This window comes from Myotis brandtii, unplaced genomic scaffold (assembly GCF_000412655.1).
Source record: "Myotis brandtii unplaced genomic scaffold, ASM41265v1 scaffold8153, whole genome shotgun sequence".
NCBI classification, from domain to species: Eukaryota; Metazoa; Chordata; class Mammalia; order Chiroptera; family Vespertilionidae; genus Myotis; species Myotis brandtii.
Window position 1 is genome coordinate 11,863 of NW_005371300.1, and position 22,145 is coordinate 34,007.

A 22,145-nucleotide genomic window follows, 5' to 3' on the forward strand; every position below is an offset into this window, starting at 1 on the left:
GGAGCCTCTCCCACCTCCTCAGCAGCGCTAAGGATGTCCGACTGCAGCTTAGGCCTCCTCCCCGCTGGCAAGTGGACATCCCACGAGGGCTCCCGGGCTGCCAGAGGGATGTCTTATTGCCAGCTTAGGCCAAATCCCCTGGGGAGCGGGCCTAAGCTAGCAGGTGGTCATCCCCCAAGGGGTCCCAGACTGTGAGAGGGCACGGGCCGGGCTGAGGGACCCCTCCCCCAGAGTGCACAAATTTTTGTGCACCGGGCCTCTAGTAATAATTATAAACATTTATGCAACAAATAACAGACCTTCAAAATACATGAAGCAAAAGCTGGCACAACTGTAAAGAGAAATACACATTTTTTGCAACAGGCATTTCTCCAGTAATAGTTGGAGACTTCAATATCTCCCACTCACTAATGGATAGTACAACAGACTGAAGATAAGTAAGGAAATAGAGGACTTCAACAACACAATCAACTGGATCTCACAGACATAGAACAGAATACACATTTTCGTCAAGTGCGCATGGGACATCTTCCACAATATACCATACAATGAGCCATAAATTAATATTAACCAATCAATAGGTTTTTAAAAGATAGATATGATACAAAGTATCTTCCCTGACCACAAAGGGATAGGTTGTGAAACAAAACCTTCTCAGCCAGACGATTTTCTGAAGGAACAGGCTTATTGACACGAGAAAAAAGGACCAGATCCTGGGGCTAAACCACCAGAGCAGGGAGATGAAGGCAAACATTTCCGCCATCCTGGTTTAATGGGGTTCTTTTACAGCTTTGAGTAGAAAGATGTAAGTTATTTTGAAGGAATAGATAAGGGAGCAGAAAAAGGGAAAGTAGAGCTAGTTCTGGGATAGGTGCATAGTCTGTAGGAAGAAGTGTTTGCTGCTTTTGGACAGTTTGCTGGACAGTCTGAAAAGTTCCTGTGGAAGCAGGATGCAGTGAAATCTGGTGGTCAGCTAGCCCTTATTGAAAAACAGCTACACTACTAGCTCTTATATTAGCACGAATCTAAAGTACCTCCGGAAGTTCATTCAAAGTTTCAACACACATTTCATTAGTTCCTGCCATTTTTTCTGTTAACTAACTCCATGTCTCTCCTTCCTACCTTCCAGCCTACTATAGTTTCATTTAAGACCATGTCACCATGATTACTACATTTTTAATGACTACAATAGGCTTATTATTACTTATTATATATTACACTTTTGCTTTCCTTCCAGTAAAATTTCTTTCTATCCATTGCACATCTTTTCAATCTCCGAAGGGTTGATTGGCTGTAAGTACAACTTGTTCCACAGAAAGCAAGATGAAATGAACATTATGGAAATGCTTAAGAAGAGAACCAAACCAAAAATGGAATTAGCAACATTTATCTTACTCATCTAAGGAGCAATTTACTTACCCCTCATTACAAGCATACTGAGCTTATGAGCCAAAGCTGGAAGCTCCATTAACATGGACTATTTTGCCATTTTGGGGTTCTCCTAGCTGTGGACATGACTTTCCTAAAAGAAAATTTTCAAATTTGTTGTTTTATACCAATGTCAAAACAGATTTGAATAAAAATAAAAATTCTACATTGAGGTATTAAATTGATAGTAATATTTTCATTCTTATTTATTGTTATTACATTTCTTGGGGTGACATTGGTTAATAAGCTTATATAGGGTTTCAAGTGTACACAACTATGACACATATCTGTGTAATGCATTGCGTTTCTACTCCCCAAAGTCAAATAACCTTCCACATATACTTGGTCCCCTTTACTCATTACAACCCCATGGAACCCCCACACTTCCCTCTGGTAACCACCAAACTGTTGTCTGTGTCTATGAGTTCCAGTTTTATATCTCCATATAAGTGAAATCATATGGTCCTTGGCTTTTTCTGACTGACTGATTTCACTTAACTTAATATTCTCAAGGTCCATCCATGTTGCCGCTAATGGCCAAACTTAAGATTCACATTTATACAAAGAATCAATGGCCAAATTAAAAATTTCCTGGAGATCTTCAAAGCCTGAAAAAAATACATTCTAAAATCTACATCCATCTGAGAAAGCCATCATGGTAATAGTGGAATATGCAGTCTAAAATATGTGAAAATCTTTAGAGCAATAAAAATAAAAAGTCTTGTGTACTTACTTGTACAAGCCTCCCGGAGAGGAGGTGCCCATGTGTTATCAAGCTGACAAACAGCAGAGGTGGGACGAACAAGAGGAACAATAAGCCTGTATCCTGGGCGACACTCATATTCTATTGTGAACCCAGCATTATAAGGAGGTGCAGGATTACCCTCAGGTTTCATAGATTGGTATTTTGGTGGGTCACCACAGGCATCTGGGCATGAGAGAATAAGAACATGAAAGTAAAGTATTTCCTTTCCCACCAGCCACAGATTATGGCCTGGCATCAGGCAGGTTGTACAAGATAAATGGAAGGCCCTTGGTGAGATTTTAAGTGATTGTGCCAGGCTTTTACCAGATGATGAGCTGTGCTTGCTTTAAATAACATCCTATTAGTTTTTGTTTCTTTGGGAATAACGTGAATATTCTTTCAACAGTAAACTGAAGAGAGAGCACCAATGTTTTTGGTTTAGAAATTTATTTATAGATATGTTCCCTTCCCATAAGTTTGGAAGTGTTCCTTCCTTTACAATGTTTAGAAATAGTTTCAGAAGAATAGGTACTAAGTCTTTAAATATTTGGTTGATTCACCTTTTAGACTGTCTGCTCTAGTGCTTCAGTTCCTTGTTAGGGCTTTTATTTATGCTTTATTTTATTGCTAGTAATTGGACTATTCAGATTCTCTGTTTCTTCCTGGTTTAGTCATGAAAGCAAGTATGTTTCAAGAAAGTCATTTTTTCTAGATTATCTGATTTGTAGGCATATTATTGTACATAGTATTCTTTAGTGATCCTTTGTATTTCTGTGTTGTCAACTGCAATGTCTCCTCTTTCTATTCTGATTTTGTGTCCTCTTTTCACATTATGATTCTTGATAAAGATCTGTCAATGTCATTTATCCTTTCAAAGGACCACCTCTTAGTTTCACTGATCTTTTCTATTATTTTACTATTTTCTGTTTCATTTATTTCCATTCTGATCTTTATTATTTCCTTCCATTTACTTACTTAGGATTTTGTTTGCTCTTCTCTCTCTAGTTCTTTTAGACACAAATTAGATTGTTTATTTGGGATCATTCCTGCTTCTTGATGAAGGCTGGTATAGCTATAAACTTTCCTCATATATCTGCTTTTGCTGTATCTCATAATGTTGTAAGGTTTTGTTTTTCATTTTCATCTCTCTCAAGGAAACCGATACCAGTATGATTTGATGTCACTCAGCAGCCTGTTACCTTTTTGTACAAAAAGCACTGCGTGTCCTTCCCAACCCTTCTAAACCCCAGGCCCTGGAGCTCCCTCTCACTTAAGGGCTCTCTGGGTAACTCGTGCTCCCCAATCCCCATACAAAGCAAGCAGTGAGCTTCCTTGCCCCACACCCTGCACCTCTGGCCTGGTAACACCTGGCCTGGGATCCCCCAGCCCAACCCAGTGGGGCGCAGCACCCCACTCACCAAGGCTTCACTGAGCCCAGGGGACACAGGGCAAAGCCTCCCCACGGGTCCAGCACTGGCCCAAACAACACCCCACACACTGGGCACTGAGGAGCAGGCCCGCACCTTCAGCACCTGCTCAGGGCTTCCCATCTCCTTTCGTTAATTGACAGTATTACACATGTCCTCCATTTCCCCACCCCTTTGCCCTCATCCACTCAGCCCCGCCCCACTCCTGGCCTTCCCCACACTATTGTCCATGTCCATGGGTTATGCATATATGCATACATGTTCTTTGGTTAATCTCTGACATCTTGATGAACTCAGTCCACAAACACCTGCAGGCTTTTGCTAGGGACACAGCTTAGCCCCTACTTAGCAAACACTGATTGCACCCAGGGCTCTGCAAGGCTCAGTACCTACCATCACTGGACCCTCACCGCGGGCCTCTGAAGTCCCCCCTCACTTCTGGTCCCCCACAGCACAACCAGGAGGATCTGTGGCTAAGGCTTCTACCCTGAACGCACATCACCTGGGGGATCTGTAGCTAAGGCTTCTACCCTGAACCCGCATCACCTGGTCCACAAGCCCTGAGCCCCCTCCCCCACACGCCAAGCAAAGTTCCCTTTGCGCTCCGCTCCTGTAGACCAGCTCCCCTACCCGCTCTAGTTTCCCTCCAGAGCAGACACCCTTTCCCTTCCCTACCCGAGCATGTGGGTAGCAGGAGCTCTAGGGCCAGCAAAAAGATCCCAAGGTAGCCCCAAGAAAAGGGACTCTCCAGGCGGCGGGAAGATGTCCTGAGCAGCTCGTAAGAGGCCCTCATGTCCCCAGACATCAGCGGAGAAACCCGAGGGACAGTGAGTAGTTGCCTCTTTGAGTGCAGGTACCAGACGCAACAATCCCCAGACTCAAAAAATGTCCAGTGCATTACACTTAGTGGGCTTGGCCTGGACTGTGATATTAGGGTAGGGCGGGGCCAATGGCGGCCTGCAAGGCGGGTCCTAGGCCCCAGGGCTGTGCTTCAGCCCTGGGAGGGAATGAGGTGTGGCCTGGCCAAGGTCTAACCCAACTGGGTCAGCTGGCAGTTCAGGGTCAGCCTGTGCATGGTGGAGCTCACCATTCTCCAACCTGCCCTGAAGCACCTCCAAGGTTTGCTGAAAATGGTGGCTCACCTCCAAGATCCTAAACAGGCAGTTATCACCCGCCTCAGGAAGGGTGGAGAGATAACAAGAGCTGGCCCCAGTCATCATTACGCCTTTCCCTGTTCTAGTCTCAGAAAACTCTTTTTTGTCTAGATATCGTAAGGACCGGACCCTAAACACCAAGTGGAAAAAGGGATCCCCACTTCCACAGGTGGACACCCCCCTTCCACAGATAACAGAGCCAGGCCCTTGTCCAGATTTGCCATTAATCAGGCATAACTGGGGACAATACTGAGATTCCCGTGGTTGAATTCTGCTATTGAATCCTTTCGAGGCCAGCTGGATTTCAAAATCACCAAGATGATTTGGCCACTGCATTGGGCCCCAAACCCCATTGTAAATGCCTCTGCTCCTTTTCCCTTGGGAGGACCCCAGGGAAGGTAATTTATTAAACACTGTGTCATTAAGGATATTGGGTCTCAACCTATAGGGCCCTTGCTGTTTTGGAACTAAACATTTTATTGAAGAGAAAATACACATAACATGAAAAAAACACAGGTATATTAAGTGTCAAATTCCTGGTTGTGATTAATGCCATGATTGGTGGGATGAGTAGGAATTGAAAAGAGGGAGAACTTTTGTGGTGAAACCATCTCAATTCTGGAACATTAAGAATGAGCAAGATTTACTGGTAGAGTTGTGAGTAAATCTGTAAGACTGGTTTTTAAAAAGAGTAAGGAGGGATATTAAAGAGCATACGAAAGGAGCTGACATTTTGTTCTTTAGTTGGCAAAGAATCAAAATGTCAGCAATTGTGAGTAAACGTATTGGGAGCAGCAGCATCCTCAAATTTTTAGTTTTTACATAACTGTTGTATGTTGAAAGTTTTAAAATTGGCATGGCTTTTACACCATTCCTGTATAGAGTTTATCCCAAAGAAATCGTCAAAGCTGTGAGCAAAGATGGAGAATTTTAGAAAAATATAAATGCTAAGTGTGTAGCAATAGTATTAAGAAATTTATGGGAATCGTAGGCAGCATGCAGTGTAAAAATATCACTGTAACTGAGAGATTTGTAAGTGGACAAAACAGACTCTAAATGACCCTTGGCGTTACCTTTATTTAACAGCTGCTCTAGGGGAGAGGAAGCAGATAGTCTGATAAAAGGACAAGGGAACATTACTCTATTGAGCCCACTGCTTTAGTTTCATTGCTAGTAATTGGTCTGCTGGACTATTTTTCTGGTTCAGTCTTTGAAAGCTATATGCATGGAGAAATTTATCCATTTCTTCTAGATTGTGGAATTTGTTGGCAAATAATTGTAGAAATGTAATGATTCTTTGTATTTCTGGGGTGTCAATTGTAACTTCTCTTTCATTTACAATTTTTTTAATTTGGGTTCTCTCTTTTTCCTTGATGAGTTTGGCTAAAGATTTTCCATTGAACCAGCTTGCATGGACCTTTTCTATTGTCTTTTTAAAAATTTCTATTTTCATTTATTTCCATGCTGATCTTTATTATTATTTCATTTCTTCTGTATATTTTGTGTTTTGTTTGTTCTTTTTATCCAGTTCCTTTAGATATAAAGCTAGATTGTTTATTTGCAATGTTTCTTGGTTCTTGAGGCCTCTATGGCTATGAACTTTTCCTCTTAGAACTGCTTTTGCTCCATCCCATACCTTTTGAAAAGTTGTGTTTCATTTTTATTTTTTCTCAAGATACTTTTGATTTCCTTTTTGGTCCATGGTTGTTTAATAGCATGTTGTTTAGTTTCCACATATTTATGCTCATTTTGAGTTTTCTTTCTGTACCTGCTTGTTAGTTGTAAGCCACTGTGGTCAGAAAAGGTTGAAATAAATTAAATCTTGTTGAATTTACTGAGGCTTATTTTGTGGCCTAATATCTGGTATATCATGGAGAATGTCCCTTATGTACTTTAAAAAATGTATTCTTCAGTTTTGGGATAAAATGTTCAGTGAATGTCTATTAAGTCAATATGGTCTAATGTGACCATTTAAAGGGCATTTCCTAACTAATTTTTGGTCTGGATGATGTATCCATTGATGTGAGTGGGACATTAAGATCCCCATACTATTATTGTATCACTGTGGATTTCTCCCTTCATGTCCATTAATACTTGCTCTATATATTTAGGGGTTCTTATGTTGGGTGTGTAAATATTTACAATTGTTATATCCTCTTCACTATTGAAATTTTATATTTATGTAGTGTCCCTTTTTGTGTTTTTTAACACTCTTTTGTATTTTGTCTGATATGAGTTTTACTATGCCAGCTTTCTTTTTGTTTCTATTCTCATGCAGTATCTTTTCCCATACCTTTACTTTCAATTTGTATGAGTCTTTCATGTAAAGTGGGTGTTTTGTAACCAGCAGATAGATGGATCATGTTTTTAAATCAATTCAGCCACCCTATACCTCTTTATTAGAGTATTTAATCCACTTATATTTAAAGTTATCAATAAATGTGTCCCAATTTTCACTTTGTTTTGTTGTTGTTGTTGTTGTTGTTGTTCTTGATGTTTTTGTAGTTCTCTGTTTTGTTTTTTTCTTCTTTTGATTCCTGCCCTTGTGGTTTGCTGGTTTTCTTTATTGTTTTACTTGGGTTAATTTCTCTTGATTCTTCATGTGTCTTTATAGGTTTTGGTGTGTGGCTATCATGAGGTTCATGTATAAGTATATCACTATTTTCAACCTTTTTCATCTCATGGCACACAAGCTAATCACTAAAATTCTGCAGCACACCAAAAATATATATTTTTGCTGGCCTGACAAAAAATGAGATATAATTTTGATTCATTCACACCAGGTGGCTATTGTTCTATAGGCTGTTGTCATTTCTTTATTTGACAATCTAAGGGAAAAGAGGTCAGTGCCCCTGACTAAATAGTCAAGTATTGAAAGTTTAAAAAAAATTCTTGTGGCACACTGGTTGAAAATTGCTGATCTATATACAGCAATCCATTTAAAATGGATAGGCATTTACATTTTAATATAGTCAAAAAAATACTACACTTTTACTCCCATACCTATGCTTTATGTTTTTGATGTCATATTTTAGATCTTTTCATTTTGTGTATCTCCTAACTACTCTTTGAAATTTGAGTTCAATTTGGTACTTTTGCCTTTTGACTGTTTGAACTTTTTAAATGTCTGACTTGCTGCTTTTGTTAAATATTTGTCATTACCTATGATTTTTTTCCTTTGTCATATTTTCTTATTTCTGGATATGGCCTTTCCTTCCCTTACCATTTCTTATAAAGCTGCTTTAATGGTGATGAACTCCTTCAGTTTTTGCTTGTTCAGGAAACTCTATCTTTTCCTTCAATTCTGAATGATATCCTTGGCAGTTAAATTATTTTAGGCTGTAGGTTCCATAAAGATCCATGATTCTCTGCAGAACTTAAACCTCAAACCACACAAATTTTTCTTACAGTCATAATAGCTAAAGCAATTCTGCCTAGTCTTCTTATGATGACATTAAAAGCAGCTGAAAATATTCTTAGCAAGAAATGCAATTCTGACAGCACACTAATGTAGACACATTTTTTAAAAAGGCAGCATACAATACAGAGTGCAAACAAAAGCTTCACAAAAGTATGTCAACAGTGAGAAGCACTGCCCAGCCGGTGTGGCTCAGTGGTTGAGCTTGGAACCATGAACCAGGAGGTCATAGTTCGATTCCGGTTTGGGCACATGCCTGGGTTTCAGACTCATTCTTCAGTTTGGGGCATGCAGGAGGCAGCCAGTTGATGATTCTCTCTTATCATTGATGTTTCTATCTCTCTCTTCCTCTCCCTTCCTCTCTGTGAAGTCAATAAAACATATATTTTTTAAAAAGAGTGAGAAGCACCAATGTGTTCAAGAAACATGTTTAATTTACTCTCTTTGGCTGATGTGAAGATACCTGTACACACCGGTGCCAATTACTGCAACGCCAAGAACTACAAGAAACCAGAAAACAAGTGACATGTAACTCTAAAAACAGATACCAAGTTCCAATCCAGCAGAAGAAATTTATGTTGCCTACATTTCAGTGGGAAAAAATACTATTTTATTAAGTGCATATACATTCCTAATCTATCTGGACTCGTCACTGTCTAAATGCAATTCCCTGGAATCACTTAGAGTCCGCAGTAAGTCAGACAAGAGTTCTTGCTTAATTTAGAATATTAATCAAGTCATATCTGGGATGAAAACTCATATTACTAATCATATAAAAATAAAGATTTGCTATTTAGGGTTTGTTATTAAGTGAAAATAGGGAATATAGAAAAATACACAATCACCAGAATAAAGTAGTGTATTCCATATAGACTGGTTTACTTAATTTGAAGCTATAAAAACTGTAGAAACTGGGAAATCATTTTTAAAATGCACTTTTCCGCAGTACTATTTTAAGTGGTATCCAGCTTTGAGACACTTACTTGCTGAAGAACAATCAGAGCAATGAGTCCTTCACCTAGAAATAAATAAAACCAGTTTGAAGATAATTGAGCATATGCGAGTCTCCAATAGTTGATACATTTAAACTTCGGTCACACCATCTACAAACTACATCAAAGAAAATGTTTATCAGTCTAGTTCAGCGTGACTGCTGATGCATCCAGCTCCTTTTGATCACAGAGCCTTCTACTTTGACCGCAGGCTTAGGGCCCAACAATGTTTTGTGTTGTAGCTACCAAACTAGGTTATTTAGTAAAGGTTGTTATTAGAATAATTAGAATTCATTATATTAGAGAAAATTTGTTTTAAAAACATGGTATCTCATTATAGTTGGTTTAGTTCCATAGTTAGTCTACCATTTATTATGATATTATTAGGGACTGAATTTATATATTTTTTCACCAAAAGTTGGTCTGTGGAATAAGTCATAATGAAGCTATCTTATTCTGTCACACAGATGTTATCTGCAGTCTTCACAAACAATACTTTATCTTATCATCAACCCCTCCTTATATCTTTCTTCAAAGGAACAGTAAGATATAGTCATAATTACTAAGGAGATTTTAAGGATGTAAATGAAACACCAGGGCACATGGATAAAAATTATGCTTAGAAACTTAAACATACATTTTTTACTGTCCAGAGGGCAATAAATAATACTACCACATCTTAATTCTTGGTACTGTTAGTAGTATCTCTGCTTCTAAGCTGCCACAGTTTTTATTAAATTACTGTAGAGCAAAACATACAATATTAAGTTTTCTTGTACTCTTCATTTTTATAAAAAATTATCAAGTGTGTAACATCTTAAGATGGCAATGGGTTTACTGATACACTGAGGTTGACCACAGTGTTCAGGGGAAAACATAACAAGCCTAAGGTGCATTTCATGAAAAGGTTAACCTTACTAAACACATCTAATGTAAATAAAAGCAATATTTTTTTTCATTTTACTCATCTAGAAATATTTATATTTCATTAATGGCACAACTATACTTTATCAGATACTTTAACATATGTTGTGTGAACCTTGTGAGCCTACATAAAGTGTGGTGCACCAGCCGGTTGTAGAAAAAAACAAACCCAACTTATAGTATTTAGGGCTTGGATATACAGGTCTGAATAGGAAGAAATTAATCTATAAATTACCATCACAAAATAACACTATCATATAAAAAGCAAGTTATGTTCTATAAATCTTAACCTACATATAAACATAGCAATTGAAAAAGTGACCTCACCCTACTAGGAATCCTAATTTGAGGCATCTTTTAAAAACTGTGTTAAACTACATGTGTCTACATACTACTGCTTACATTTGTCATAGTATCTGCAACATTAAAATAAGTATTAATGTCAATTATTACTCATTTGAGACAGATTGTTCCTTCTCTAACTATAGACAATTGAATTATGCTATTTTCATGTAGAACTCTAAGGCCACATAATGCAGAGTCATCAATAGTCAAAATAATACCGTATTCCTTATTGCCTTTAGATGGTGGTTTACTAGTTTGAGTGGAATGCTCTAGAAAAAAAAAAAGGAAGTTAAAAAAGTAAAGACAATAAAACCCTTGTAAAAAAAACCTCTTACAATTTTATTTTTTTTTATAAGTTACCTTAATGTTTTTTTTTTATTAAAAGTAATATAAAATATTATAAATGTATATGTCATCAGCATTCTTCTTCCTATCCATTAATATTTCCCATAACAATATTCTTGGTAGAGCAAACAAATTTATCATTAGTATTTTATTAAAATTAGCTGTGACAGGGTTCTGCCCTGCGGCTCCCCACTGTCAGGCCAGGCGATGGTGTTTCAGACAAAAAAACAGAACCACAGAGCCCTGCTGCCACTTGGACTCCCAAAACTCGCCTCCTGTTGCCCTTGGAGTCGGGTCCAGGAGTATATTATCTGTAAACCAAGAGCTGTTGCAGTAGAATCCCTGTATCCCTCTGTGACTGAACCCTAAGAGGGTTGCTTGGGATGGGCCCCCAAAGAGGTCAGGGGTTGCCACTGTGCTGAAGGCAAAACAAACCCCACCCCCAAGCAGCACAGCTGTACTGTCTTATAGAAGCCATGGAGGTTCAAGACTGGGAGAGCAAAGAGGTAAAAATCTTGCGATTCAGCACCATCTACTGGGGGGCGAAGGGGGAGCCCAATATATGGTGACAGCAGAAGATTTGACTTTGGGTGATGGGTACACGGTGCAATATACAGAGCTTGTAACATAGAAACCCACACATGAAACCTTTATGTCCATGTTGGTCAATAAAAAAAATAAAAATAACCTGTGGATTCAATGTGACCCTACTTAAAATTAAAACATAGGACAGCTTAATTAATGATTTAGAATCTCATCTGCAATTAAAGGAAATTGCAACATAATAAAAGCCATTTACAGAAAATCCTCTAGACCAGTGGTTCTCAACCTTCCTAATGCCACGACCCTTTAATACAGTTCCTCATGTTGCTCCCCAATTTCATTGTTACAAATTGAACATAATGAAAGCACAGTGATTAATCACAAAAACATTATGTAATTATATATGTGTTTTCCGATGGTCTTAGGCGACCCATGTGAAAGGGTCATTTGACCCCAAAGGGGTCTCAACCCACAGGTTGAGAACCGCTGCTAAGTGAAATCAGACAGAAGTGATTCCACTTCAGTGAGGTGCCTATAATAGTCAAGTTCATAGACAGAATATTAAATAGTGCTTATCAGGCCTGGGGGAGGGTGAATAGAGGGTTAATGGATGTAATGTTTCCATTTGAGATGATGAAAAAGTTTTGGAGACACAGTAGTGATGGTTGCACAACAATGTGAATGTACTTAATAGCATCTAAATGTACCCCTAAGTGGTTAAAATGGTAAAAAATAAAATAAAGTAAAATAAAAGTTGTTCTACAAACATGAACATAGAGTCCAAACATTTCTGAAACTGTTCTGACAGATATTGTAACATAGAGTTCTACAGTGAGAAAACATGATTTGGTACTGGCAAAGGAATGGGCAAAATTCAAGGGAACAGAGACAACTAGAACACTAATGAATTTAATGTATGATAAACCTAGCACTTCAAACAGTAGGAGAGCAGACAAAACATGAGAGTGGGTGAAATGTAAAGGAATCCTATCAGTCCATATACCATAATGAATTTCAGATGTGCCAACAATTTAATGCAAAGAATGCAATCAGAACACATGGTTGAAGTGTTTGTAATTTGAGCGTGGGGAAGACCTACAGCTTTTATAATAAAAACACAACACTCACAGCCCTTGGAGGAGAGAAGATCAATAAATCCAACTTAATGTAAAACTTCTGCACATATAAATGACCACTGATAGGAAAATAGTTAAATAAAATTTTGCATATATCAAAGTAATCACCCAAAGGATAGGAGTAAATCTAAACACACCCCCAATCTAAGACAGTATGAGTAAAACGTGCAAGTTTTAGAAAAATATAAACAGCGTGATGCCATTTCTGGATAAGAAAAAAGAAAAAAATACCAAAATATGTATAATTGCACATATAAGGATATTGGTGTATAGAAATAGATGAAAAGACACCTAACCTATTATGTGATTAACTCAGGTAATGAACTAGAAAAAGAGGAAACTATCTTTTATTCTGTATACTTTTGTAATATTTGAAATTCTCCAAATTAAGCTGTATGCTACTTATGCAATGAAAATGTACAAAAACGCAATATATATATCAAACTGTATATATATTGGCTATTAACAACCAAAGGACTTGTATGCATGCATATTAACATAACCAATCGATACAGACACTGGGGCGGTGGGGGCTTGCCTCGGGTGGGAATGGCTGGGGCAGGGGGTCGGGAGATCAATTGGGGAAAAAGAAGACATATGTAAAACTTTAGACAATAAAAAATTTTTTTAAAAGTGGCTATTAAAAATAAGGCAATGAAAAGAAACCTAGAAAGTAATGTTCACTTCACTTCAAAAAGAATTTAATTTATAATGAGTTCTGATAAATTAATAAGAAAATATTTTCTAGAACATAAATAAATATAGACCAAAAAAGTTTCATTTCACTTATTAATTAAAGAAATGCAAATTGATACATGGCATCATTTTTTTACCCATCACCTTCTGAATGTCTTAAGAATATAAGTAAGATAAAGAGTTACCGAACCTAGAAAACTTGTCACTGGAGGCGTGGCTGGATTAATAGGATTGACATCTGGAAAGATAAATTTGATTCTATTCACCAGATTTATCAGTATAAAATTAATCATTTAATTTGATTTTTTATTATTTTAAAAAATTATTTCTCAAAATGAAAAATACACTTACTTTCTAAACTTTGCAATTCTACCTCTGGGAAGTCACCTAAATACATAAAAATGTTTGCATAAGAATGTTTACTGTAGCTTTGTATTTTGTAACATAAATCTTAGAAGTTTAATAATAAATCATAAAAATAACATCTTCAGAGTAAACCTATATATCTTTTAAAAAATTAACATCCAAGTAATATTATAATACATAATTTTTAAATTTTCTTCTTTTTCACTTAATATTTTAAGGACATTTTTTCATATTTGCACAATTACATCTACCTTATCACCATTGTATGTTGCTAGTATTCCATTTTTGTAAAGTCTTTCTGTAACTGATGATAAAAGTAATTGAGAGTTTTTGATATTTAAGAAAAGATTCCTGCTGTTTATGTTCTTCATAAAATTTCCTCATATTTAATTAACTCTTATTTGAGACACTAAATTGTATCACTGTTTTGAAATCCTTTGTAAATTTTTATGGTCGACTCCATCAAAAGAGCATATCTGCAAACCTGGTATCCCACTGTGCATATACCCAGTAGGACCCTGTGAGTAAACACGATGGGTCGATGAATATAAACTTCACATGCAATTTTAATGTACCAGTCCACCAAAAAAAATCTCTTTCTCCCTGAAACCTCACAACACTCAACTAAGATTCTCAAGCAGGCTACCAGTTACCAGGTTTACAGGAGTTATAAAAAGGTGTTCTCATTACCATGTTAGCATGCATAATTCCCCTGGATCCTTTAAAATATTAAGACAACAGGAAATATATAAATAAATTAGAAGCCAGTAATAGAATTTGTTTGAGTTCAACACCCTCATTAAATGACAGGAAACTAAACCCCATAGAAATAATGTAATTGAGTAATCAGAGCCAAACTAGGACTCTGAACGAGATCAGCCCAAGCTAATACTCTTCACACTATGGTAGTTTCCCTGCATCTATGGAGGATATGTCCCAAGACCCCTAGTCAATGCTTGGAATAACAGATACTACCAGACCCTATATATATCTACTAGAGGCCTGATGCACAAAATTCATGCAAGAATAGGCCTTCCCAGCCAAGGTGGATGCTTGGATCCCCCTCGCAGCCAGTTGGCTGCCTCAATCCCGGGGCTACAGCCCCGGCTTCTTCCAGAGGTTGTCTGGAAGGACATCTGGAAGGACGTCTAGTCTAATTAGCATATTACACTTTTATTATTATAGATGTATATTATGTTGGCCCCTACACATACATAACTATAATAAAGTTTAATTTACAAATTAGGCACAGTAAGAGATTACAACAATAATAAGACAATAAAACAAATATAACAATATCTTATAATAAAAGTTACATGAATGTGGTCTCTCATTCTCAAAATATATCATTGTACTATACTCTCCCTTCTGCCTAAAGTAATGAGATGAAGTGAGTTGGATACAGTGAACCAAGGAATGATTCACATCCCAGGTGCGACAGAGTGGGCTAGGATGAAATTTCATCATGCTACTCAGAATGGCGAGTATTTTAAACGGTGGGTCAGACAGGCCCTGGAGCCCTCCTGCAGTCCCCTCCTGGCTGGCCAACCTCTCACATCTCTCCCCAGCCCCGATCGTGCACTGGTGGGGTCCCTCAGCCTGGCCTGTGCTATTTTGCAATCCGGGACCCCTCGGGGTATGTCAGAGATCCAGTTTTGGCCTGATTCTGCAGGCCAGGCGGAGGGACTCCACTGGTGCACGAATTCGTGCACTGGGCCTCTGGTCTTATAATAAAAGTTACGTGAATGTGGTCTCTCATTCTCAAAATATATCATTGTACTATACTCTCCCTTCTGCCTAAAGTAATGAGATGAAGTGAGTTGGATACAGTGAACCAAGGAATGATTCACATCCCAGGTGCGACAGAGTGGGCTAGCATGAAATTTCATCATGCTACTCAGAATGGCGAGTATTTTAAAACGAATGAATTGTTTATTCTGGGAATTTTCCATTTAATATTTTGGACCACAGTTGCAGGTAACTAAAATAGCAGAAAGCAAAACCCCAGATAAATGGTGACTACTGTAATCCTCTTGTTTCTACTGCAACCAATGGGTAGCCAGAGATAGCAGCACTGAAATCAGGAAGACAGTTCCTTCCACCATAGGAAAATAATCCCGCAAGTCTTAAGCAGAGCAGCTGATAAGTAGTCCTGCAATAAGTCCTCCATTTCATTTTGCCTTTCCATGATGAAATTTATTTTTTGTTGTCAAATTTAAAAAATTCCCAGTAAGAAGAAAAATCGTAATAGTATGAGGAGAAGAGAGGTGAGAGCAATAGAAACATGGGTCTTGTTCTGGAGATAGCAGAAATTTTGAAATTTTCCAGTTTAAGTGGGAAAATTTAAATGGTTGCAGTTTGGGAAATGAAACAGTCCCATACTAGTAAGATACCCTGTAACAGGTGTCACCAGATCACTTCTTAAAAGAATTAAATAGCGAAGTTGATGACACATAAAAAAGACACATTAAAAAAACAGAAGCCACAGACCTTCCAATTCTCGAATACTGATTGGAGTGATGCTGTAAATCTATGAGTTTCCTTTAAGAGCTTCCTATATGACAGGCGCTGTGCTAAGTGCTTTAAGTGCATCCCATTTGAACTGTCCTATCACCCAGAAGGAAGGCGTTACATATGAGTAAGTACATTTAAACTTTACACACTTGCCAAGTTCACATAACTGTGTATATGTGCTGACTATGGCACTAAGTATAACAACTAAAATAGCTGTAAGTATGTACTTCTTCCTTCATTACTAAAAATGACGAGTGTAAAATCACCAGAAATTCAAAATATTTTTGAAAAATCACCAGTATTTAAAGAATTTTGAAATAGATAAGCAGGAAATTACTAAACTTGAGAAATGGGTAATGGTAGATTTTGTACGGGGAGGAGTCAACACTGGATAAAGAAATCATGTAGTAGATTATATCAAATGTTTGAGCATTATTGCTTTATTTTCATTTGTATAAAATTATGCTTTTTGTTCTTGACTTAGGTATAAATTCCAATCATTCAATTTACTCTGAAAAATGGTTGCTATATATTTTATACTTTAATATGCCAAACAACAGAAATTATACACCTGTGTGATATACAGAATGTGCTAAGACCCTATGAAACTTACTCTGAAAAATGATTGTTATATATTGTATATATATGAATATATTTACACATTATATATATGATGTATAGAATGTGCTAGGAACCTATGAAACTTACTCTGAAAATACATTGCTATATATTTTTACACATAAACATGCCAAACAACAGAAACTTACACACCTGTGTGATTTACAGAATGTGCTAAGACCCTATGGAAACATATAAAATGACAATAGCAGAATTTGTAAACTGGATGTCATACCTCTATCATGGAAATGAATACAAGACAGAGTTAATTACTAAAATGGCTTCTTTTCCATTATTCTGTATCACTGATTTTTTAATGTTAAAGAAATAAAATATTTAAAAACAAACAAGAAGGAAAAAGATATCCTTTGTACCTTTAATACATTTTGGCATCTTAGGCTCCCAATTATTGTTAGATCCACAGAAAACTGTACTGCTACCTTGAAGGTCAAAACCCTCCAGGCATTCAAATACAACCTTTGCTTTGTAGTGATATTGTTTTTCATGTCCTGACACCAGTCTTCCATGCTCGAGTACTGGATAATTACATTTAACCACTGAGAAGTGAAGAAATTTCAGAATTAATGAAAAGCTGCTTTAACATAGAAGAGAAAAACTAGTGCAAAGTCATAATTTCCACTGCGAACAAAGAGACAAGGAATGAAAGGCAGGATGTTAATTTTTTAAAGAAATATTTAATTTGTGCATTTTAATTTCAGTAAACAGATTGAGAGAAATGTAACAATTTTTTGCCAGCTAAAACAAACTGTCATAGTTTATTGGTTTCTCACTTTTTTTTTTCTACTGTAAGTTTTGAGAAAGGTCTGACTACCAGATGTAAGTTCTGGGTCAGTTCAAACAAACTTTTGATACTAATCATCTCAGGGGGCTGGGGGGCAGTGTGTGTGTGTGTGTGTGTGTGTGTGTGTATCTGTAGGATAAATAGCAGGATTTTTTTCAATTACAGTTGAAATTCAATATTATGTTAGTTTTAGGTAAATGGTATAGTGGTTAGACATTTATATAGCCGGGCATCATATACAGGTATAACAATATTCTTGACTATATTCCCTGTGTGTACTTTACACACCTAGGACCATTTTTTAACTACCAATTTGTACTTCTTAATTCCTTCACCTTTTTCACCCAGCCTCCTATCTAAACCCCATCCCATCTGGCAACCTTTAGTTTTTCTCTGTAACTATAACTTTATTTTGACTGCTTATTTCATATTTTTAGATTCCATGTATAAGTGAAATCCTATGGTATTTGTCTTTCTCTGATTTCACTTAGGATAATGCCCTCTAGCTCCACCCATGTTATTGAAAATTGTTAGAATTCACTCATTTTATGGCCAAATAATATTCCATTGTATACAGGGTGTTCCCCAAAAATGTATACACACTTTAACAGCTGATAGAGCAATTTTGAAAATGAAATGTACTTTAGTAAACACTGCCTTTATGATCATGTAAAGTGTGTGTGTGTGTGTGTGTGTGTGTGTATGCATTTTTTGGGACACCCTATATATGTACCACATCTTCTTTATCCAAATGTCTATTGACAGACACAGGTTGCTTCCTTATATTGGCTCTGGTATATGAAATGACCTTCTTTGTCTCTTGTTATAGCCTTAGTTTTAAAGTTATATTGTCTGATATAAGTATTGCTTTTCCCCAGGTGTTTTTTTTAAATTTCCAATTGCCTTAAATATCTTTTAGCCAGTGTGTAATTTTTGATGCTTTCAAGCAAAAAACAAAAATCTTAATTTGTGCATACACAAAGTAATTCACAATGTATACAGTGAAATACCAAGAACACATGGGTGAAGGGTGGGGAACTCTACAACTAGTACTATTTTTTATTCTGTTTGACCTATATTGAATTAAATTAGAAACCAATGTAACAGGAGGAGCAAGCACATATGGTTTTTGTTTATTTTTTGGTAAAAGTAATTTGAAAGTATTTACATATGATTTAAACAGAGAGAAAGAAGTAAATGGAAATATTTTTACATTTACACTGAGGAGAGTCACTACCCCATATTTTATACCCAGAAGCCTGCTCTCTCTAATAAGTGAATATTCATCTGGCCCATTCGAAGGATTAGGACTATAAATTACTACTTTATTATATTCAAATGTATCTTTGAAACTCTTGGTATATTTTCCATTTGATATTTTTCTAGGTGGTTGACATGAAACCTCTTAAAAAGAGAGAAAAAAATGAAGACATAGAAGGCAAAAGAAAAGGTGAAGGATGAAGAGAGTATTTATAATGTCCTGTGAACTGTCTTCAGTAATTAATATATGATATCTACAATCTAGTTGTGAATCCAATATCCATCTAAAAGAAAGTTTCTACAAGAAAATGTATTATCCCAAATCAAAATACTAATGTGCAATGAACTTTTATTTTTTTAAATATATTTTTATTGATTTCTGAGAGGAAGGGAGAGGGAGAGAGATAAACAGATCAATGATGAGAATCATTGATTGGCTGCCTCCTGCATGCCCCCTATTGGGGATTGAGCCTGCAACCCAGGAGTGTGCCCTTGACCACAATCGAACTGGGTACACTTCAGTCTGCAGGCCAACGCTCTATCCACTGAGCCAAACCGGCCAGGGCTTCATGTGCAACGAACTTTTAGAATAAAAGTAATTTTCTTAAAAAAAACCTATGTAAGTTCCCTATGTTAAATACCTATATTTTTCCGAAAGGCCATGATTAGTCTTGTTCTCATAATTAGAGAAGTGGTAACTTAGTGAGAAAATATACTTATGATTAAACTAAAACTCAGGGTTAGTTGAGAAATGCTTTATACTTTATAAATATATCTATTCCTAAATCAATGGTTTTACAGTAATATTTAGTAATACCAAGATATTATTGGGGTTTTTTCCCAGTTTCATCCTTAAGAGTGTACAGTAAAAATTTCTGGTGGGTTCAGAGTGTTTAATAATGCAAAAAAATGAATTTTCAGTCTAACTTTTAAGCCACATATAAAAAATTTTGAAAAAATGTAAAAGCGATGCCACTATCTTCACTCTTTGCTTTGAAAATTTTTTATTTTATGAAAAAATATGTTGCATTTCTTCATATGTATTGAGCTTACTGTTTTTAAAAATGATTTAATATGTAATTATTTTTAAAACGTCTGTTTAAATTTCAATATAATGAATATCAATAGACATAACACATCTGCAGAAGATCTCCAGGGGGTATTTGTTAATTTAACTGCATAAAGGGGTCACCAGGCCAAAAAAATTTGCGAACTACTTCTTTAAATTCTAAAGAGAGAATATACTTACTTTCACACTGTGGGGGACTATCACTCCATTCCACATTATTTCCAGAAACATTACAATATAGAATGTCTACTCCAATTAAGTTATAACTAAATGAGAAAAGAAAAGATTACTGTCTTCTTTATTAGTTAACAAGAACACATAACAATGAAAACAAGTTTTGTATGTTTTGGTTTTTTTTACTGAACCACAGTAGTTTCTGGGAGATATGTCCTAAGTGGCATGTACTGAATGTGCTAACCAAATCTGCAGTGTAATGAAAGAGAGAAATTCTGAGTGTGAACATGTATTGGCCTAGAGCAAAATGTCTAAATAAATTTATCATTGCTGTCAGCCTGGCCTCTTTGTTATATCTGGCAATGACATCAACATTCACTTCTCTGTCCTTGCTCATGCCGTTCTGCTCAGTCAGGACAAGAATGAACAGAGATCTGTCCCTCTATCTTACTTGACTGGATTTGAGTCCCAGCTCCACAACCAAGTAGTTATTTGTGTTGGGCAAGTCCCATGATGTTTCTCTTTCTCAATTTCTGCATTTATATAAAGAATAATAGTATAGCCCTAGCCGGTTTTGCTCAGTGGATAGAGCGTCGGCCTGTGGACTGAAGGGTCCCAGGTTCGATTCTGGCCAAGGGCACATGCCCAGGTTGTGGGCTCGATCCCCAGTAGGGGGCGTGCAGGAGGCAGCTGATCAATGATTCTCTCTCATCATTGACGTTTCTATCTCTCTCTTCCTCTCCCTTCCTCTCTGAAATCAATAAAGAAATATATTTTTTTTTAAAAAAAAAAAAGAAGAATAGTATATGTTTTGTGAGGTTGTTTCAAGTAGTAGATGAGTTTGCATCTGGAACACAGTGAATGTAGTAGGTAAGTTTTGGTGTTATGAATATTTTTCAGATCAGAATACCTTCCTAGGAATAGCTCAGAAATACTCCTACTTGATGAAATCTCTGATGATTTAAAGTCAGAGTACTACCTCCTTCTGGACTCTCTTTAGAATAATCATGAATAACTCTATTTCTTTGGTACTCGCATTTACTATTTTCCCTTGACACCTCTCTGTATATAATGGGTTTCTCAGTAAAGCTACAACTTCTTTGAGAAGAGTCCTATACCTTAACCTTTGGTATTCCTCAAAATACCTAGCAGGCTCTCTGATTATTGACTAGATATTTTCACTTGATCAAATTACAAAATAGACATTGGAACTGCCTATAACTGCTTCCAGATGACTGTCCCCAAGACTCACTATTGACCCTATAATATAATGTGTTAAGAGAGAATTTGGGGATGATGACACAGTAGGAAGCACTGCTACTATGTCTCCCCAACTAGACAACAATTTCACTGCTAGAATCTGCGGAACACCACTGTTTTTGGAACTCTGGAGGTTTGCAACTTCCAGGAAATATGGAAAAATAAATAGCACGAATATTGGTCAATTTCAGCTCTTAGCACAGTGGCAGCTACTCATCCCACTCCCACAGCAGGTAGAGGTAAAAGAAAGTATAAGAGAGATAAATAGTGACACACACACACAAAAATAAAATAAAGAATAATAAATGCAAAGAAAAATTCACTAGAAAAATTAAAGGCTGTTTTGAGCAGGCAGAAGAAAGAATCAGCAAATGAGAAGATATGACTATGGAAATTACTGAGTTTGAGGAGCAGAGTGAAAAAAGATGGATGTGAACAGACGACCTAAGGGAGCTGTGGGACAGACCTGTGGGACACCAATAAGCAGACCAATATATACACACAATGGGAGTCCTAGAAGGAGAAGACAAAGAGAGAGGGGCAGAAAGGATCTTGGAAGAAATGATGGCTGAAGCTTCCCAAAGTTGATGAAAGACAGGTATATAATAAAAACTCCCGAAGCTCAACACACTCCAAGTAATATGAATTCAAAAAGACCCACACTAAGACCCATAATAATCAAACTTTCCAAAGCCACTGATAAGAGATCTTGAAAGCTGTGAGAAGTGAATCACCATGTACAAGGGAACCCAAATAAGATAATAAGGAGATTTCTCATTAGAAACAGAGGCCAGAACAGTGAACTGACTCAAAGTGATGATAAAAAAAAAAAAAGCAAACTGTCAACCAAAAATCCTCCATACAGTAAAACTGTGCTTCAAAATGGGGGAGATATTAAAACTTTCCCAGAAATAAAAGCAGAAGGGGTT

The 22,145-nt window shown here is 36.8% G+C and overlaps 1 protein-coding gene across 1 annotated transcript in view; it reads right to left on the reverse strand.

Moving 5' to 3' along the window:
- Positions 1 to 22,145, reverse strand: part of LOC102255872 (complement receptor type 1-like) — a gene marked incomplete at its 3' end in the record, with an annotated part of 46,122 nt that overhangs the window by 8,983 nt on the left and 14,994 nt on the right. The window contains exons 10-16 of the mRNA XM_014531601.1: positions 19,890 to 20,048; positions 18,667 to 18,719; positions 17,026 to 17,208; positions 13,505 to 13,540; positions 13,344 to 13,391; positions 10,652 to 10,702; positions 2,162 to 2,356 (exon numbers count right to left, since the gene is read on the reverse strand). Coding sequence (XP_014387087.1) covers positions 2,162 to 2,356; positions 10,652 to 10,702; positions 13,344 to 13,391; positions 13,505 to 13,540; positions 17,026 to 17,208; positions 18,667 to 18,719; positions 19,890 to 20,048 — 725 coding nt within the window. The remainder of the gene's footprint in view (positions 1 to 2,161; positions 2,357 to 10,651; positions 10,703 to 13,343; positions 13,392 to 13,504; positions 13,541 to 17,025; positions 17,209 to 18,666; positions 18,720 to 19,889; positions 20,049 to 22,145) is intronic.